Source organism: Astyanax mexicanus, chromosome 13 (genome assembly GCF_023375975.1).
Source record: "Astyanax mexicanus isolate ESR-SI-001 chromosome 13, AstMex3_surface, whole genome shotgun sequence".
NCBI lineage: Eukaryota > Metazoa > Chordata > Actinopteri > Characiformes > Acestrorhamphidae > Astyanax > Astyanax mexicanus.
In genome coordinates this window covers 31,188,806-31,210,751 of record NC_064420.1, presented here as the reverse complement: position 1 = coordinate 31,210,751, position 21,946 = coordinate 31,188,806, and the positions used below count along the sequence as shown (strand labels likewise).

Sequence of the window (21,946 nt, the reverse complement as noted above, 5' to 3'; positions counted from 1 at the left end):
GTGTATAAATCACAAATTGTATGGAGTGGTAGAGGAGTGGAGTAAAAGTAAACTACACTATCCACCTATAGGGGGAGTCAGGACTCAAAAATGGCAATTCTCATATACAGCTGCTTTAAAATAAACATTTTAGGGCAGTGTGCCAAGTCCTGCTGGAAAATGAAACCCGCGTCTTCATAAAAGTTGTCAGCAGAGGGAAGCATGAAGTGCTGTAAGATCTTCTGGGAAAACAATGCACTGATTTTGGACTTGATAGAACACAGTGGATCAACAGCAGCAGATGACATGTCTCTCCAAACCATCACTAATTGTGGAAACTTCACACTATAGACCTGAAGCAGCCCGGACTGTGTGTCTCTCTACTCTTGATGGTTTGGAGAGACATGTTATCTGCTGGTGTTGATCCACTTTGTTTTATCAAGTCAGTGCAGTGTTTTCCCAGAAAATCTTAACAGCACTTCATGCTTCCCTCTGCTGACAACTTTTATGGAGATGCGGATTTCATTTTCCAGCAGGACTTGGCACACTGCCCACACTGCCAAAAGTACCAAATGGTCTTATTTAATATTTTAATTTTCTCAGACACTGATTTTTGGGTTTTCATTGGCTGCAAGCCATAATCATCAACTATAAAAAAATAAATAAATAAAATAGACCACTCTGTGTGTAATACATCTATATAATATATGAGTTTCAAATTTTAAACTGAATTACTAAAATAAAGTAACTTTTCAATAATATTCTAATTTTGTAAGATGCACTAGTCGGGAAATAATCAGAGCCTTATTTATATGTAAGAGTAGTATTTACTTTATTTATTTATTTTTTCTACATCCAAAATCTAGTACAATCTGCGTGTAGACATAGTAGTTTTTTTTTAATCATATATAAAGTAAAGAAGTATTAGAGATTCAGCCACAAATATCCATGTGTTCTTATATCAACGTTTCTGACTCTGTGTTTCCTGTCCAAAAAATGTTTTGATTAAAACTATGATTTGTTTAATATTTGTTCAAAAAAACATCAGTTTTCATTTGGATGGGAGGCCAAAACACAGGAAAATTGCTATATATATGTATATATATGAAGTATTGCAACACTCAAGGCTTCTACAGCTCATTAGATGATGATGCTGATCTCTCAAAGTGTGGCATTATCTAATTGGACGCTCTTGAAAGCAGCAGCACTTGCACCAGTAAACCTTGAATCGTATCAAATCAGATCGATAAATCAATCGCTTCAGATGAATCCTTTCCATCAGAGGTGAAGTTAAAAAGCACATTTACTAGGCCCATGGGGAAAGAGTGTGTAAAATCCCTCCCTCTCTCTCTCTCTCTCTCTCTGTCTCTCTCTCTCTGTCTCTCTCTCTCTCTCTCTCGCTCACCTTCCACCTCTATGCCCCTATCCCCATCCCCTCCAATGAGCTTCCCATTACTGCAATGAAAGAGATGGAAGGGCTGCGCAAAAACAGGCTTTTCCAAAAAAGAAAAGCATAAAACAAGAGTGAGGCACCACTCACAGGACAAAAACACACACCTAAGCAGAAGTGCAGAGGAAGGGAGGGAGAGAGAGAGAGAGGGAAAGGGGATGAGGGAGATAGAGAGCGATAGAGAGCGGTGGAGAGAGATGGAGAGAGAGGGAGAGAAAAAAAGGGGGGGGGGGTTCTTTTATGCTGATGAAAAGAGAGCAAACAAAAGCAGCTCAAGGACATACCCACTTTCATGTCTCTTCAATCCCCCCCACCACCCCCACCCCCCAAAAAAATAAAAATAATGCAAGTAGCTTCTGAAAATGCAATTTTGGGAGAGCACAGGACAGGAAGAGCTACGGCGTCCCAACAAAAAGTGAAAGACTTTAAATGAATTTAAATAAAGTTAGAATGCGGTGACCGACACTGAAAAAATAACAGCCGGCATTTCTACCATTAACCTGATACACTGTTTTCCAGCTTGTGGTACCAGAGAACTGGAAAGCGTGAGTCATTACTATGTAGGGACTATGTCTGCTGCACCTGACTGGTAAGGATTATAGAAACACCTGTGTCCTGCTGACACTGTGATTGGATGGGCGGTGCAGGTGGGACTCACTTTGATTGGTCGGCTCTGTGGTCTGAGAGAGGGCCGGCAGCGGCTGATCTTATCTCCTCGCGTCCAGCGCTGGTTCAGGAGCTCCCCCCGATACTCATTCTCTGTAGGAAAGAGAGAAAAAGAGAAAGCAGAAAGACATTAGATGAAAGTGCATTTGAAAGAAACAAAACAAAAAGCAGAAAGTAACAGTTTAAAGAACAGAGGAAAGAAATAGAAACTAGAAGAATATAAAGAAAGAGAAAGGAAGATGGTACATAAGAGAGGAAGCAGGAAAAGAAAGTAAAACAAGATGGAGAAAAAATAAATAAATTAGATATTAAGAAAGAAAGAAAGAATAAAGTAAGAAAGAAAGGAAAAGAAGGCAATGAAATCATGAATAGACGAAGGAAGGCATACAGAAAAGAAGGAAATAAAGAAAGTACATAAAAAAAGGTAGCAAGCAAACAATGAAATAATAAAGAAAGAAAGAAAGAAAGAACGAACGAAAGAAAGTAGGAAAGTAGGATAAAATAAAAACAAACAAACAAACAAAGAAAAACAACCAATTTGAAGGTAAAGACAGAAAGTAGGAAAAAATAAAAACAAAGAAGGAAAGAGAGAAAGAGAAAGAACAATTAAAGAAAGTTTTTTTTAATGAAGGGAATATATGAAAAAAGAAGAAGAAATGTAAGACAGAGAAAAAAGGAAGAAATAGAAAGAATGAAGTTGTAAAATAAATAAATAAATAAAGAAAAAGGGATAAGAAATGGATTAGAAAAAAAGAAAGAACAATGGAAGGAAGGATGCTATTTTAAACAGAAGCCAAGATAAAGGATATGAAGAAAAAAGAAAAAAGGAACCAAAATGGAGGGAATGAATGAAAAAAGTAAAGGAAATACGAATAAGAAATGGAAAGAAAGAAAGAAAGAACAATGAAAGGAAGAAACCGATATAAATTTTAAACAGAAACCAATATAAGCTATATATGCCAAAGAAGCTATATATGCTAAAGAAAAAAAAAAAAAAAGAAAGAAGAAACATGAGCCAGAATGAAGGGAATGAATAAAAAAAAAGAAAAGGAAATACAATATTTACATAAGTAAGGAAAGAATGAAGTTGTAAAATGAATAAAGAAAGAAAGAAAGAAAGAAAGAAAGAAAGAGGGAAAGACAGAGGGGAAAGCTGTAGGTCAGCATCAGTGTTTGGGAGGGGGGAGCGGCGAGCTGAGCTCAGGTCTAACAGAGCGTTCACTAAAGCAATGATTCAGCACTGAAACGGCCACATCACCTCTTCACCTGTCCGGCTAAAGTCAAACAGCTGTGTCTAAATAAAACGCAGCCTCCGCGCAAGCACACACACACACACACACACACACATATATATATATATATATATATATATATATATATATATATATATATATATACAAAGCAGGATCTCCCAGAAGAATGCTGCAGCTGAATGCATCTGAATATGACACATATGATTTCAGTGAACAACATCAGCAGACTCACAGTTGCCAGCGTCCTGAATATGGAGTTCAGAGTGAGAGCCACAATGAATGGAGGCTCATAGGAGAGGCAGCAGTGTGTGAAGTCAAGGAGAGGGTACAGGAGATGAGGCGCGTGATAAAGAGGGCCGGAGCACTCACACGTGCAACTTCTGCTTTTCTATTAATGCAGAGTAGACCACAAACATACATCACATCATTTTACACACACACACACACAAACGTGCACACACACATTCGCATGCTAAAGTAGCCGGAGTCTTTGTCAGTCTGCTATTAGAATCAATCAAATGGATGCATTTTTATTGAGCTTTTAGTGGGCTGTGTAATGGGGAGGAGGTCAGGGGATTGGGGGAGGGGCTCCGATTCAGTAAATAATGAATCAAGCATAAATCAGACGCCCACTCCGACCGTCCCCCCTCCCCTCCCCGCCCCTCCCCGCCCACGTCCTGCTTCTTTTTTGATTTTTTTTTCATCAGGGTAATAGCCTCTGCCACGCTGCCGGATTGATAGACATGCAAGTTAAAGTAATAAAGGAGTGTCCTGATAAAACCTGATGAAACAAAATGCCCCAGAATGCACTGCTTCAGCACTCAGTGCTTGCAGCACACTCTGTTCGTATTAAAGATCATCCCATTCATCACCGGGCCATGGATCAGTGTGTATCAGTTAGATCTCAGTGTGTGCATTTGGGGCTGGAGCTGAAACTCCTCCTCATATTCCTCTTCATTTAGCAACACTGTCAGCTAAAGCCTCAACCAGCTGAAGATTAACTCGGGGTTTATCGACCCTCGAAGAACTTGATTTAATGATTCATGTAGAAGATCGTTATTATAATTAATATCACTACTCTATTACACAACTACTACTGTTAATACATTGGGACTGATAGAAAATAGTATCGTTTCCCAATACTATTTCCAAGATCAATTTACTACATACTGCTGTTCCATGACTTCTACTAAGGACATTACCATCAACAGTGGACAGCACATGGATTGTATGGATTGTATGTATTGTATGATCGTGATTGGCGGCATCTGGCTTGATTTGTCCGTGCAAACAGACAACCGACTCTGGCAGAAATAATATCCACCTCCACATTCAGTGGTGCCACGCGATAAGACAGTATACAGATGGTAAAGATAATACAGATACTTAACCAAGAAAGAAAGTAAATACAAGAAGAAGGTTCTGTGTTCTGGATTAGTGCTCATTTCTCTGCAGTTTAGCGGGTATTAACATCAGTTTTAACAGTTTAGAAATCAATATTTGGTGGAATAACCCGTTTTTTTAATGAAAGTCGTAATGCATCTTGCCATGTTCTCCTCCACCAGTCTTACACACTGCTTTTGCATAACGTTATGCCACTCCTGGTGCAGAAATTCAAGCTGTTCAGCTTGGTTTGATGGCTTGTGATCATCCAACTTCCTCTTAATTATATTCCAGAGGTTTTCAATTAGGTAAAATCAAAGAAACTCATCATTTTTAGGTGGTCTATTTCCAGAGCTGCATAAGGTTAAACTATATCTGCAGAGCTGTTCATGATTCGGAATGAGATCAGATCACATTCCCACAACAAGCGAATAGTTTCTGAGATCACTCAAGAGTGATCAAGAGCTAATGTTGTTTTAGTTACTGTATTACGAAGTGGTTTCGTGTGGTGCAGTGGATAACACCACTGCCTGCCAATGAGCTACCGTGGGGGTTCAATTCCAATAAAAGTCCTTGGGCTAGACTCCTAATACTACACTGGCCCTTCCTCTGAAATAGGAATAACCTTGTAAGTTGCTCTGGAAAAGAGTGTCAGCAAAATTCTGTAAATGTATTGTAATGTATTCACACCTGCCCAAACCAATTGCATCAAGAGTACAAACCAAGCAGAATCTGATTAAACTGGACTAAAAAGTGCAGGAGTGAAAATGATCTTCAAAAGCCCTGGCAGCTTTTTTATTATTTTTTTGTATTACTAGAAATAAGCCTCGACATGCAGAAGAAAGGGCAAGTAACAGCTTTACGTGAGTCAGAAATCATAATGCATTTCCCTTTTGTTTTGTTATGAGTGACCCAGAATTGTTGTGTGTGTATTTTCGCTGAGTCATAATACTGTTTAACTGTTCAAAACATTAATTACATGTGATTTTTCATTATTAATTAATTGTTGTTTTATTATTGCTGGTCCACAGTGATGTTAATTTTGATATCAGGGTGACTTTTAAGAAACGTTTGTGATAATAAAACATTTGAATTGAACAAAATAAACTTTTTTTAAGTCTTGTATCTTCAAAAAATGCACCCCATAAAACATACAGTATTCTATAAACTACAGACAACATTTCTCCCAAATTTCAAACAAAAATATTGTCATTTAGAGCAATTATTTGCTGAAAATTTAAAAATGGCTGAAATAACACACAAAAAAGATGCAAAGCTTTCAGACCTCAAATAATGCAAAGAAAACAAGTTCATATCCATAGTCAAGTTTTAAGAGTTCAGAAATCAATATTTGGTGGAATAACCCTGGTTTTTAATCAGCGTTTTCATGCACCTTGGCATGTTCTCCTCCACCAGTCTTACACACTGCTTTTGGATTACTTCTTGCCACTCCTGGTGCAACAATTCAAGCAGTTCAGCTTGGTTTGATGGTTTGTGATCATCCATCTTCCTCTTGATTATATTCCAGAGGTTTTCAATTTGGTAAAATTAAAGAAACTCATAATTTTTAAAGTAATTTCTTTTTTTTTTTTTCTAGAGCTGTATATGGAACACAATGTAATACGATTTTATTACAGCTAATTTATGCTAATCTATGGTCTGTTAGAAATGCAATTCTGGGCTAAAACAGAGCTAAAACAGAGCTAAAAGGGAAAAACAAGGTTTTGTCCAGAAGATTAACGAAAAAGAGTTTGGCAGCCAATTGGACACAACATACTCTCAACGGGAAACATCTACACACTAACCTGAGACAGATTTCCAATCCATAACAAAGCAAAACAGGCAATTTAAAGTAAAAAATTAATCAACTAATCAACTAATAATTCACAATTCTTTTGGATTTTAAGAGGAAACTGGAGTCCTCAGATAAAAAATTAATGCCAACACATAGAGGACATGGAACTCCACCCAGACAGGGACTTAAACCTAAGACCCCAGCACTAAAAGGCGGATGTAATAATCACTTAGCCACTTTGCTGCCCATTATCTTATTATCTTAAGTCTTATTACTATTAAACAACCACAAAAAGTAGTAGTAGCAGTATAAACTTATACACATATAATTCTGCCTTTACTGTACACTTTTCCATGGACCAGATCTGTTCATACTTTATTCCTTTACCCGTCCATCACTCCTTCTCTGTTATATCCCCTCATAACTTCCTCTCTTCTCCTCTCTCACTCAATCTGTCGTTTCTTTTTTTTCTTTTTCCTGACAGTGTGCTCCCATCTGTCTAAGCCTGGGCACTAAAACACACCTCTGACAGGAAGAGAAAAAGAGAAAGAGAGAGAGATTAAGAGAGAAAAAGTGAGAGAAAGAGAGAGAGTGACAAGAAGGGCTTTACTCGGAGAGAGAAAGTGAGAAAAAAATGAGAGAGAGAGATTGCTGTCAGTAAATGAGGGGCTTGTTAAACATGTCTGTCTTCCCTCTGTCGGTTTCTCTCTCCTCGCTCTGTCCATCCCTAACATCTGCCCTCCTCTCTCAGCGAGCGCAGAGCAAACAAAGCAGGCAGATCTGATCTGGCTCCTTGGAAAACTCTGCAGAGCAACAGTAATGCAAAAAAAAAAAAAAAAAAAAGACAGGCAGGGTGCCAATCATCAGAGGCAGGGAGCTGTAGGGCATTGTCAGTAAAAGTATTTCTAAAGCCTTTTACCGACACACAGATACACACACACACACACACACACGCACACACGCACACACACGCACACACACGCAAACCTGTGCCGAACAAAACGCTTATTTTTCAACTTTGAGCTTCCCCCTCAAAAAAGTGACTACAACAGCACTACTGTGCATCCTCCCCACCCCCGATTGCTCACTCACTTGCCCCTCTCTCTCTCTCGCAGCCTCTTTCTCTCTTTCAGCCTCTCTCTCTCTCCATTTCAAGCCAAATAAACAAAACCGCGCCGCGCACACTCACCTCTTTTAAATCACACAGATAAACCCCTGCAGCGAGCTTAGAAAGAGTTGAGTCCACAGTTTTCAGGCTCTTGAGGAAAAAAACATTGGGCCCAGAAGAGGCCCCTCAGGTACACCGTGCTGACACTCCTACTACTTTCAGCTGGCGTTCAACCCTTCTCTACTGAAGAAGAAGAGAAGTGAACGCTGCATTATAATCACAGATAACTCCTAACTGTTAACTGACCATCTGGGATGTTCGGAGAGCTGGATTGTTTTGACACAAGGTTGATAGATGTGATATTATGCTTGTCACAACAATTACACTATCGCTATATATATACAGATTTCTTTGATTTTACCAAATTGTAAACCTCTGGAATATAATCAAGAGGAAAAAGGATGATCACAAGCCATCAAACCAAGCTGAACTGCTTGAGCTGAACTGCTGGAATTTTTGCACCAGGAGTGGCATAAAGTTATCCAAAAGCAGTGTGTAAGACTGGTGGAGAACATGCCAAGATGCATGAAAACTGTCATTAAAACCAGGGTTATTGCACCAAATATTGATTTCTAAACTCTTAAAACTTTATGAATATGAACTTTTTTTCTTTGCATTATTTGAGGTCTAAAAGCTCTGCATTTTTTTGTGTTATTTCAGTCATTTCTCATTTTCTGCAAAAAAATGCTCTAAATGACAACATTTTTTATTTGGAATTTGAGAGAAATGTTGTCCGAAGTTTATAAAATAAAAAATATGTTAATTTTAATCAAACATAAACCTAAAAATGGCAAAATAAGAGAAACTGATTCAGAAACTGAAGTGGTCTGTATATACACACAGAAATTAACTTCAGAAATTATTTTTCGCTGATCTCACCAAGTGATAAAAGCCCATTAACTTGAATGAGCTGATATGAGATAAAAATGTTTTCTTATTATTTATGAAAATGATTGAAACATGTTTGTTTTTCCAATCCCAATGTCTTAATATTTTTAACAATAAAAAAAAGTTAATTGTGTTTTAAAAGCTCTTTAACGGAATTGCATTGTTATATTGTAATTATATTAATGTTCCAAAAAAATGTCTCAAAATGTATATTTATTTGCAGTTATTGTGACACAAATAGATCAGTCCAAAAATTTTGACTTGCATCTGGATACAGTGAGTTCAGACAGACATAATTCCATAGTTTAGATTAAATATGGGAGGATGCCGTGACTGTAATCCGCAGGGGCCACACAGCTGCACACCCATGTCTGGTTAAGCAGGATTTAGCTGTAACTTTATATGATTAAAGGGAGACATTGGGAAAAGCTTTTAACAAAGAGACAGATCAAAGAATTATGGCGACTTGCTCAATCCGTTCGAGCCATAATAACAATAATAATAATTATAATGGATTGACGTCAGTTATTCCTCTTTTTCTTCTTCTATGATTATGATTTACTGCACATTTAATAACTAAATAAAAAAAAACAGAAAGCAAAGCGCATGTAGCACAGATATAGTATAATAAATAACATGCACTGCACAGTCCTGGACATATTTACGTCAGTTAAAAGGTAGCTGTCGATGGAAGTACAGCTCTAAGGTCAGTGGAGAATAATAAAATGTAAAAATAGATTCTCCTTCATGTAAAAGAAAGACGCAAAGTGCCTTTGAGAGGAAGAGACACTTGTATGAGATCCACAAGCAGTGGAGAAGTAGGAAGATCGTTTATTCTGCCACTGCTCTTTTAACATCCAGGTAAAAAAGAAACCCAGCTCTTTTTTTTTTAAAGGCTGCTTTTTTTTCTGAACTGAGGCGAGTCCCTCTGGCTGTGAGAGGCTCTTTAGTGCGGGAGGTTTGAGAACACCTGTCCTGAGGCGCCTAAGTGGCGAACGGTCTCTGAGGCTGAGTAAACAGTACAAAACAGTAGTAAAACTCAAGAAAAAATATGGCACTATATTCTTTCTGTATTAGGAGTCTAAAAAATATTAAAACATTTTTTTCCTATAAACGTAATACACAATTTGAATTGAGAATTTCGACTTCGTCCTACAGGATCCGGGCTAATGCATATATTCTAGGTTTTACAGATTAATCTAACTCAGAAAACTTTACGGAAAAGTCTCCTTGTCTGAGCACCTTCCAAATTTAAATGGAATCCTCTGTTTAGCTGTTTCTGAAGTTTTGTAGCAACAGAAAAAGAGCAGGAAGCCAATTTGCAAGATGGAACTAGAGTTTCTACAAAAAGTGAGAGTCAGTAGGGGAGTGGTTGCTGCGATGCTTTCTTTGAGGGTCCAAATTTCATAACAAAATTCCTGATCCCAGACAAAACTACTACATAAATAAATATTATTTAACTTTTATATCATTTGGTTGTCTGTCATACTGTCAAGTATTATGAATAACTTAGTAAAAACACCTTTGTCAACCAAATCAATTGTATTTTAAGCTCAAAAAGACTCTAAATGATTGATTTTCAATAAAATTTCTCAAATATTAATTGTTTTTATAGTCCTCACAAACAAAGAAATTGCAGAAATAGCCTATGACATTTATATTACATGTAAGACATTTAGCTGATGCTCTTATCCATATAGGTTATTCCTATTACACAGATTTGGGGAAAAGCAGTGTTAGGAGTCTAGCCCATGGACTCTTATTGTATAGTGTAGCCAGCATAGTCACCCAGACTGGGAATTGAACCCCAGTCTCCCACAGTATATGCTAGCTTACTGGCACGTGGTGGTGTTATCCACTTAACCACCAATGCATAAAACACACCAATTCAAAACAAACTGGGTTGTGTGACTCTTGTATAAATGCTTCATATGTGTGTACAAATGCAATATATGACTTTCATTACATTATCACAATACATCAGAATATGTCAAATCGTAATCTAATCGCTCTATCATATCATAAAATTGTATCGCCAGGTTCTTGCCAATACACAGCCATATGTTACATGTTACAAGTCCAACTGACAAAACAGAACACAACATAGCATATGAAGCATGGCGAGAATAAACCACGAACCAAATAAACGAATGCGCACTATGCCGCTGATCATTTGGGCATCTCGAGACTTGCGGCCCATACCGAACAGCTCTTTTCATCCTTAATGGCAGGGGCGACCCTGACCCCCCTGGCCCTCGCCACGCGGCCTTTTCTATGGGTGTGCGCTGAATGATAAGAGCCCAATTTGGCCCAGCTGGTCTATAGGACGAGTTTATTGCCCTCCCCGCTCCTGCGGGCCCCGCGGCACCTGCTGCCATCATCTTCATCTTTCCAACTCTATGAAGACCACCTTCTCCAGCACACGAGCCTGGCCCGTTCCACTATACACACACACTAACACACACGCACACACACACACACATATACACACAGCGGGATTGAAGGAGGGAGTCGTGACATGAGGTAATTATGAGCCTAAACAAACTGTTGCCTAAACAAACAGCTCTGCTCATGTAGACACAGGGCACACGACTCACGGATTAATGATCAAATATAGCATGCCAGTCAAAAGCTTAATATTTGACATTAACGGGACGCACTTAGCGCCTCTTTAGCCAAGCGAGCCATCTGCCGGCCCGGGTTTTTAATCAATCCTATGGAAAACAATTTCGCCCATACGTTTGCAAACACCAAACGTGCCAGAATTGTAGAGATATGAGAGAAAACACAAAACAGATGGCACCCCCCCACTCCACCTCCCTCCTCCATCTCCCCCCCCCTTTATTAAACTCACAGAAGTGCCATCATTACGTTTCTGCGCAATTTCCGCACACAGATAGAATCTGGGCCAAAAACTTATTGAAAAAAGGGCCCTGTTTCAAATTGAATGAGGAAAAGAAATACAATAATATTAAATGAAGGAGGGTGGAGAATGAGGCCTGTACACAAGTGAAAGAACGAATGAATGAACAAACAGATTATGGAGCGTGTTTAGACTCAAATGCAATTCTAGGAATACAAACCCGCCAACCTATTCTACGACCTATTCGATTTTGCTTTTAGGCTGGATAGATACAATAAGCAGCAGCTTACACTTCATTTACACATGATCACTTCAATCACAGCAATTAGGCTTCATCTGAGTATTAGCATTACATTTGTATAAGGCCACATAAAAAAAACGCAAGTGTAAACACACCAAAAATTCACTTAAAACATTTACAAATCCGATCTCTCTTAAACTACTTCAGTTTACGGCAGTGTAAACACATCTGCCTCTTCTGAACACAATTGAGAACCTAGACTCTCTCAGTACAACCAAATCACCAGTAATAATTGAGGCGCATTCAGCTATCAGTTTTCAGTCTGACTAAAGTGGGTGTAAATGCATGTAGCTAAAATCTTATCAAGATACTAAATCTAATCCAGTTATTAATGCACACATGAAGGGAACTGGTATAAACTAAATAGTATTGTTCCTATACACATGACATGATTTAATACTTAAATTTTATATTTTAATACTCATTATTTTGGAGCCTTTCTATTGGTCAATGTATCTGCCAGAGTCAAAATTCTGCCAGAAATGTAAATAACAGCTAAACAGACATTGGCAATTTACTTTCCTAATTATTTATTGAGTTTACCTACAGACTTTTATGATATTTTATCATTTGTTATTGATCACTACACATCAGTGTATTGTGGAACTAGTGTTGTGTCCCAAGATTTTCCTCTGTGCGATGTGTATAGCAGACAATTCTAGCCAGACACTGCTGGTCATGGTCATAGCAACTTACTGCACTGTCCACTGATCCAACCTGATAATTCACCTCCTCTTGCTATGTGCGTGCTAGCCCGAGTTCATGCTTTCTTACACATGCTTACATATTGCTATCTCATAGCTTTCAGCATGTTGGTGGTAGTCAGTATTTAAAGATTACTAAACTACAGGGAGCTCTGAGTGGTCCAGCGGACTAAGGCACAGCAATTATGACCAGGAGATTAGAATCAGGTTAGAATCAGCACAAGGCGTCTGTGAGCTGATGTATCGGAACTGAGTCGCTGCGCTTTCCTCAGAGTGCGCTGGGATGCTACTCAACAATAATACATCAGCAGCTGTTCAAAGCTGACTTCACATGTATCGGAGGAGACATGTGCTAGTCCTTACCCTTCTGGTGTTGGGGCATCACTAGTGATTACTAAAATGATTACTAAATTACAGACTCAGAACTCACAGTGTTAATTCAGAACTAAACTGGCTATTACAAGCCGATACAAGCCATATCCCTCCCTGTGAAACTATCAGCAGCACTAATGGGTTCTAAGGGCAGTGTGATGTTGATGATGATCATAATCATGAGGTGATATCATGGTTGGGTTCTGGTACTTCCCTGCTTTATTCATTATTACTCTAATAAAAAAGCAATCAGCATCATCTACCTATTAAAAAAATACAGTATCGATCCCATTATTAGTTCCACAGATGAGTGCATGGCTAACTTTGATCAGAGGAAAAATAAATAATAATAAAATAAACACCGCTTCTCAGTGCACGCGACCACCATCTTGGTTGCAGGTGGTTTTGATCCTCCTCCTTTTTTCGCCCAACGCAGAACAGAACATGTCGCGATGAAAACATGAAAACGCGCGATGGCAGGGGGGCAGCGGAGGCAGGGTTGGGGGGAGGTCGAAAAAAAAGGATAGATAAAAAAGGAGGAGCGTAAAGCTGCTACTGCTGCTGCTGCTTCACCCCTCACTGGAAAGAGAGAGAGAGAAATAGATCGAGAGGAGATAGATAGTCACTCTCTCTCACTTCATCTCCCATGACTTTCTCTGGCGCATCTCACCAGGGGCGGTTGACATTTAAAGAGAGCATCTCCACTCTGTTTTTTCTGTTGCTGCAGAAAAAAAAATAGCCCACCCCCTTCATCTTCCACCCCTCAACAACCACCCCCACCCCTTCTTCCATCCATCCATTCCTCTTCTTCTTCTTCCTCCACGCCATCCGCGTGCACGGCCGGGAGTCCGGTGCTACGCCCATTGTTCGACCTTAATTACGCGCAGCCATATGGAGAACTAGCCTAACTCTGAAGCTCCAACTACGAAACTAGAAGACCCCCTAAAGAAGCTCTATTATAGCCTGCGCGGAGGGCTATTAGCCCGGAGTGGACACGAAGGACGGTGGGCAAAGAAGGATGGATGTATGATATTTATATAAGCTACAGCATCTATCTATTCATGGGCTAAATCTTGTAAAGTGCATGGAGCAGCAGATCATGGATCTAACTAATCTACAATTGAGAAAGTATCAACAAGCAAACAAATAAATCCACAAACAAACAAGCAAGCCTATTGCCAAAACAGCCAATGAAGCATTAGCTTTAAAACCGCAAACATGAAGGTTCTGCTCCCTGCGACAAAAGTGCGCAAATACACGCTCGTCCACGCGCACACCATGTTTTTCTCCATCACTTTCACCCCTCAGCTCAACTCAACTCCTACAGCTAACTCCACTCTTGTTTTTTTCCAGCCACATGCTCCCTCCCTCCTCACGCCTAAAAAAAGCCAGCGTCGTCTAGTAACCTTACGCGAAAAGCGAAAAAAGCGAAGCAGTCCAGGATGGAAGGGTATAGCCTACATGTTGGGAAAATAATAGCCTGTAACTTATGGAAGCAGACGAGATAGCTAACTAGCCATCAGACCACTTACTCAGACTTACTGAGTGAAACGCCCTCAGCGGCGTTAGATCTTCAAGGTATAGGGCAGCGGGCAGTCTAAAATCCAAATTTTTGCGTTTTATTTCCTTTTCCGAGCAGCTTTGGGCGTTTTGGAGAGTTTTCTTTTATTTATTTTTTTAGATCTCACTAAACGATCTCACAGTTTGACGATCTTTAAGAGTAAATAGTGTAGCAGATAGTTATCAGTTAAGAAGGTAGTATTTTTTATTTTAAAATAGAGTATACACACCAAAAAAATGACTAAAATAATAAAATAACGCAACAAAACAAACATTTACAACTTACGAACAAAATACGTATCCATAACGCGTTTAAATAAGTAACAGAAATAAGGAGTGATGGAATAAACAAATACGTGAAGGAAACGATAACACAACCAACCCAACACAACATCGCTTCCTCTCTCTCTCATTTTGTTTTTGTTTTTGTTTTTTTTAATTGGTATCTAAATGTTGAGAGAAGACAGGTAGGTAAAGTAAAGAAGGCAGTGGCAGCTTTTTTTGATGAAGTATACAATCATGAAAAAAATCCCAACATTCACAAGTCAAACAAATAAAAAAAATATATAATATAATATATATATATATACAATACCTGCGTGATGGAATAAATATAAATCCGGGGTAAGAACGATGATGACCAAACGCAACACAAGATCTCTTCCTCTTCTGTTATTTTTGTATTTTTTTTTCGTCCCAGTAACAAAAAAAAAGAAAAAGAAAATGAGACGCGCTGTCAAACAGTTGGAGTTTAGGAGCGACCGAGCCCGAAAGCACAGCTGTTTATAAAAGATCTAAACTCTGCTGCTGGTCCGCTGGTATCCAGATGGACTCGCTGGACGGGGCTCGAGGAAACGGGCCTTTCGTGCTGCTGATGCTGATGTTGATGCTGCTGCTGATCGGGGCGCGCGCGGCTCCACGGCGGGGCGGTCGGTCAGTGTGACTTGTTTGTAAGCAGAAAAACATGGCTTCATTTGCCTTTGTCAGCGAGAAAACGTAATATTGACTTACCTTTCCCTCATGAGCCATTGTCCCCCCCCCCCTTTCCTCTCCTCTCCATCCCCCCCTCCCCACCACCAGACCACCACCTCCTCCTTCTCATCCACCTCCTCCTCCCTCCGCCCTTTGCCATGACATCACGAAAGCTGTAGTAAAACCTACAGCATCAGATGGGCTGGGCTTTTGGGTACCCCCCACTATCACTCACTGGGCATGTGTAGAGACACACATACACGCGCACGAGCTCTCTCGCTCTCTCTCTCTCTAGATATAGGCTATAAACCCACGACGAACCCTCGTTCGTTTCAAACCATCACACATTCAAGGGCGCGTGCGCACGCACAGGCAAACCCCCTTATCCAATGTAAGTGTTCAATACTGGAGTATTGGAAATGCTATAAGATGTTTTGTTTGCAGTAATGCATTTTACGGTCACACACACATATGCGCACGCACGCGCGCGCGCACGCAACCACACACACGCAGTGTCACACTAAGACCCTCTGGCAGTCTGCTCGGAACAACTAAAGGCACATAAGCCGCTTATTTCACGCCCGGTGATTAATCTTTAATATTCCACAAAAGCATGCATATGTCACCGGCGTGATGGGAAACTACCCGCACCCACCCCCCACCCACGTCCATACACACAGACCCCACCCCCCTGCGCGCGGTCCCGAGTGGTACTGTCCACTTATTCACACATACAATGCAATTTTTTTCTGGGGCAAGGCGTCCAGGTCCAACACAGAGACAGCGGGCGGGCGCGCGCAAGATACACGATACCAACTAGGTAGGCTATAGAGCGAGCGCGCAGGAAGAGACTTGTTTCAGGCAGGCGCGTGCATTTATGGCGGAGCGGGGCTTGGGGTGGAGTTTGAGTGTGTGTGTGTGTGTGTGTGTGTATAGAAGGGGGCTTTAAACTGGTCACGCTGCTGGAGTTTACTGAACTCCTTATTTGACAAGATTCAAGATCCAAGATCTCCGAAGCCTATAAAACAGTAATGGGTTAAACGGACTGGATTCGAAGAGGTGTGCATCGTTTGCGTTCACACAGAAAATGAACGCAAACATTTTTTTTTGCAATGTGTGAGCACGCGAATATGAACTAAAAGTGAATTAATATAAGTAGGTTTTTAAACGCACAGGGAAGTAGAAAGCAGAGCATATTGAGACACATAATATATTTAGGCTAAAATATAAATAAATCAATAAATAAATAACAGCAGGCTGAGGGAACCGGAACGTCGCCCAAAGTGACTTTTTCAAAGGCGGTCCACCTACTCTGCCAACCACCACTAAAGTGAGCAGACGAGTTTAAGTTGGACCTGCTCCCAAATGTTGCTCACACCGTTGTTTTGCTTTGTTGTTTTGTAACCATTAGTGAAAATGACAACCATTCATTACAAGCCATTTGAGAATATTCTCCACAAATGCCACTCTTTATCTGCTGTCTCCACGCTGCGCGCGGGGGGAATTTTCAAAAAGCCAACCTTCGCCTTTCACAAATTCTATTAAATTCTTATCTCTTTGCGGCAGGCTCTTTTTTCCCTCCCCCTGCTATCCTATTGTTATGCATTGGAGCTGAAATCAATCACGGAACGTCCACGCCGCATCAATATGATTTCGGTTTGTGCGACGCGGAGCGAAAGCTGCGCAAACGCGAGGCACAATCCAATAAACAAAAGGCCAAGAAGAGAGAAAAAAGGAAGGAGAAAGGGAGAGGGGAAAAAAACAACATATATAAACACATACAAACAAAATAAGTTCCACTGTCCTGCATGAGTATGCGGCTGAGACCGGGGGGAGGTAGAGTTGTGAGGGCGAGACTGATTTGCTTCTGAAGTGTAAGACTTCAGAATCTCCGAGGAGGTAAATAATAAAACAAGATGACTGAAAAAAGACAGACGGGGAAAGGAGCATAACGTCGCTGTCCAATGAAAAGCAAGTATCTCGAAAATTTGAGCAAAACATTTTTGCAACTTTGAATATAAGTTAAGTTAGAAGTTTAAGTACTTTTACGCAGTCTACATTTTCTCCTTTGATAGAAAAAACAAACAAACCATTATTTACACGTTTCTAGAGCAGCTACAGGTGAGCTACAAACGATGAAGAAAACCAAAACCAAACAAAAATGGCGAATGAACATTTTTTACTGGTCAGCAGTGATAGACGTAGTTTACTCTCCAGCGGAGTTTCAGCACCACAGACAGCTCCAGCACTCGCCGCGCAAACACCACGGACAGCGACATAGAGCGAGCAAAGCAAACGACAGTAATGCAGTTCTAAAAGTAAAGAAGAAGTTTGTTTGGGGTTTTACGGGATATATAGCCTTCCCAGGAAGGTTTAAGCTACATGGAGATTGCATAAGGGTGCAGTATCAGTATGTTCGTATGGTCTTAAATTGGGTGTTTCTTTCTGTGGTCTGAGTGTACTTGAGTAGTTTGCATGTCTAGTTTGCATGGCCTAATTTTAGATAATCACATTTTCACCTGTTTCTCTGTAATTTTGAGAACAGTTGAGATGTCAATGTCATTCAGATTAGTTTGGTCTAAAATTATGAATTGACACTCTTCTGAAAAAATAATCTGAACACCTCACTTTCTTGTCTTTCTACTAGATTTGAATCTACTACCTCATCCCCAACTACCCAACTAATCACTAAAGTATTGGAGAAGTGTGGAGAACACAGTTCCACTGCTCCACAGCTCAAAGCTGGAGGGCTTTATACTCCTTTAGCCTACACATGACATTAGAAATGATGCCAATAGATATGATTATTATTTCTATGCTCCCAAAAGACCAAATCAGTTGGTTATAGTTTTCTAAACAAACTAGACAAGCTGTGTGCATGCATTTGCACTTACATTGCACAAACACGGAATACAATTAATAAAAGGTGTCCACAAACATAGACATGGAAATATAGTAGTGGTGATATGACCAGGGATCACAATAACCACAACACAAAATTAACCAGTCCTTCTTTACTATTCAAGACCACCAGTCAAACTACATGTATCATTTGGATGAACATGTTTTAAAATTTAAAACACTAAATTATGTATACATACTGTATATAACTGTTTAAATCATTGTACTGTCTCGTTTTAAGGTTTATTGGTTCTACAAAACACATATAATCAAATCCATATTAGCCAATAAATGCAAGATGTAAGATGTAATGTAACATAAGACAATTAAACATCCAGCCCCGAAAAAAATGAAAAGACCACTTCAGTTTCTGAATTAGTTTCTCTGATTTTGATATATATAAATGTGTGTGTTTAAGTAAAATGAACATTGTTGTTTTATTTTATTAACTACAGGCAACATTTCTCCCAAATTCGAAATAAAAAAATTGTAATTTAGAGCATTTATTTGCAGAAAATGAGAAATGGGTGAAATAACAAAAAAGATGCAGAGCTTTCAGACCTCAAATAATGCAAAGACAACAAGTTCATATTCATATCAAGATTTAAGAAATCAATATTTGGTGGAATAACCCTAGTTTTTAATCAAAGTTTTTTATGCATCTTAGCATGTTCTCCTCCACCAGTCTTACACACTGCTTTTGGATAACTTTAGGCCACTTCTGGTGCAACAATTCAAGCAGTTCAGCTTGGTTTGCTGGCTTGTAATTCTTCTTCCTCTTGATTATATTCCACAGGTTTTCAATTTGGTCAAATCAAAGAAACTCATAATTTTTAAGTGGTCTCTTATTTTTTTTTCCAGAGCTGTAAATCTATGGATTGACAAATTCCTGTTTCCACATGTATCTAAATGCACTCAAACTAGGAACCTTGTAGCTATAGCAAACTGTATCTTTAGCAGAAGGATTCAACCCAAATCTCTAATTTACAGAATCTTTCCCACATCCCACACAGCCTTCCATTACTTCCAGTTACATCAGTCTCACAGTTTCAGTGCAACAGTAGAGCAGAAGCAAACTTTAACCAGCCAAAAAAAAATATGTAAAAACAATGCCTTCAGGAGCGCATCATAGAAACACCACTGAGAGATCATAGGACTTTTAAAAAAATCCAAAAATTCTCATATTTTAGAACTGCCTATCCACGCGCCACTTCCGCCAGTCTGCGAACCCCGTGACCTCCTCCTTGCCCTCTCCAGAGTCCGCGGTGTCTGAGTGTCAGCAGCTGGGCCCGCGCGCCGCCGCACAGCACAATGAGCTCGGTGGCCGTATTGTAGCGAGACTGCGGTCAGTATAAATACTGCATTAGGCGGCAGCTGAGGGAGCCAAGTTGAGAGGCCCCAAACTCGCGACAGATGGAACAAGCCGACAGACAACAAGAGAAAAAGTTTGTGAAAGCGCCCCCGGGCTCGCATTGTGCCCCTGCGCAGCCTTTCTGCTCCCTGCGGACAACAAATCGCCCTTTGTCTAAATAGTTCAGCAGCTCTGAAGTTTAGCCAAGGGTGAGAAAGTTCCTGAAAGTTAGACTGCTCGTTGTTTGGAACAAAAGGGAACATGCAGACCTAAGTCCATAGGAATTTTTAAAAAGGGAAAAAGGGTTTTTAAAAAAAAAAACATCACAATTTAACAGGTGATGCTAGATGCTATTGCAATACACTATAAACAATACAGTGGGAAACAGTAATAGCTAAAACTTAAACACATTTAACACAGTGTCTTGAGCTATAGAAGATCTGGTTAAAAATGTATTAAATATGCTTAAAATTAAATCTGCTTACTGCAAAAAAAAAAAAAAAAAAAAAAAAAAAAGAAAGTTGAGCAGCTCTGAAGTTTAGTCAAGAGTGAGAAGGTTCCCGAAAGTTATGCTGCTCATTGTTTGGAACAAAGGCAACAGCAGATCTAAATCCACAGGAATTTTGAAGAGTAAAAAAAAGTTTTTAAAAGTTTACAATTTAACAGGTGATGCTAGAATACTATAGTAACCAATAATCAATGGTTATGTAATACACTAGCAACAATCCTGTGGGACACAGTAATAGCAAAAACTTTAACACATCAGTGCCTTATACTATAGAATATCAGGTTAAATATTTATTAAGTAGGATTCAAATGAAATCTAACCTTGAAGAAGTTGAGCAGCTCTGAAGTGAAAAAGTTTTGGATTTTGAAACGTTTACTGTATTTATTTCTCAGCTTCTATTTCTTTATTTAAAAGTGGGACTTCACTTGGTATCAGGTTTAAGGTGTATTTTAAATATTTTAAATTAGGCAGAGGCAAAAACAAGCTACTATCTGGGGGAGTAAACTAGCACAAAGTCACTGTCCAATAAAAACAAACAAACAAGTATCTCCAAAACAGCAACTTTACAGTAAATAGACACAATCTTTATAACTTTTAATGGAAGTATATAGTACAAGAGTTTATTTCAGGCACTTTTTGAGGATTACTATTGGTATATTCATCAAGAAATTATGATACAATTTAGGTGACAGTTTGTTTGTTCAAATGAAGCAGTAAATTAAAAATCAACAAAAGTGGAGATACTTGTTTTTCATTGGACAGAGACTAGAAGCATTAAGCAGTAAACACGTTTGTTTGTGGCATAATAATATTATCACTACTACACAACATTAGCTATTAGCTAAGTTATTTATTAACTTATTTTATGAATTATTAGTCATATTTGGCAAATTACTGTTCCAACAAACCGGCACCAAATTTAAACCGACGCAGTCTTCAAACGTTACAAACATATGTAGACTATCTCTACAGGGAATGAGTGAATTTAGACTATAAATGTACAAAAACTTCCCAACTTTAGTCAAAATAACTTAATAATAATAAAAATAGTAGGTTACTTGTTCGCATACTAAGGGCTCAAACTCGTAATGCGACCTCCATCCCACTTAAACACAACCAGTCCTTCACAGTGCTCACATGTCCTTCCCCTGCAGTTAAACATTGTTTCTGAGGCGATTTTAGACTGTTTAAAATGTTTGTAAAGAAAAGGTAATTAAAGCTGACTGACCTAAGAAAGTTCCACACAGCTTCATGGTCGCGCTCTGGTGTTTTCCCGGCGCGAGCGCTCACTCTTACCGCACTAAACACTCCTGAGGGGAAAAGTTCTCCGCGACTGAGTTCAACTTCTCTCGCGCAGGTGGCGGGGGAGGGGCATCCACAGTCGGCCAATCACAGAGCGCGCTGAGTGAAAAGAAGTCAGCGCCTGCCGACTCGCAGCCAATCAGAAGGCTCGGACCCCAGTTTTCAATGAATGCCAACACAAAGGCTGCGACTGAAGGAGCTGAACTACACACACTACATTCAGCTTAAGGAATTTCCAACTTTTACACAACAGGAGAGCAGTAAAACTTAATAATAGTAATAAATTAAGAGTAATAAAATTACAAGCGTTTTTTTCCCCCTCCAGATTAGGATCATGCCTTATATATTTGTATAACTTTTTTTTTTACAAGATATTTGTATATCTTGGTGAAAATAGAGAAGATCATCTGCACTTTTTCACAAGAGCATAACTATTCGTATCTTATTTTTTCTGTCTGGTAATTTTTTTGTTTGTTTGTTATTTGTTGTGCTATCTGGTGAATTTCTTGTGCCAACTGGTGTCAATGAGG

The 21,946-nt window shown here is 39.3% G+C and overlaps 1 protein-coding gene across 8 annotated transcripts in view; it reads right to left on the bottom strand.

Annotated features, from left to right (window-relative positions):
• The window catches only part of myt1b (myelin transcription factor 1b), an 83,068-nt gene extending 61,581 nt beyond the window's left edge, over positions 1–21,487 (bottom strand). For all 8 annotated transcript variants that reach the window (XR_007441600.1, XM_015606214.3, XM_022677332.2 and 5 more), the window contains exons 1-2: positions 21,343–21,487; positions 2,088–2,188 (exon numbers count right to left, since the gene is read on the bottom strand). Coding sequence is in view for 7 of the 8 variants with exons in the window: in XM_015606214.3 (XP_015461700.3) it covers positions 2,088–2,188; positions 21,343–21,367 (126 nt within the window). In the remaining variant the exon portion in view is untranslated. The remainder of the gene's footprint in view (positions 1–2,087; positions 2,189–21,342) is intronic.
• Between the last annotated feature and the right edge of the window lie 459 nt (positions 21,488–21,946).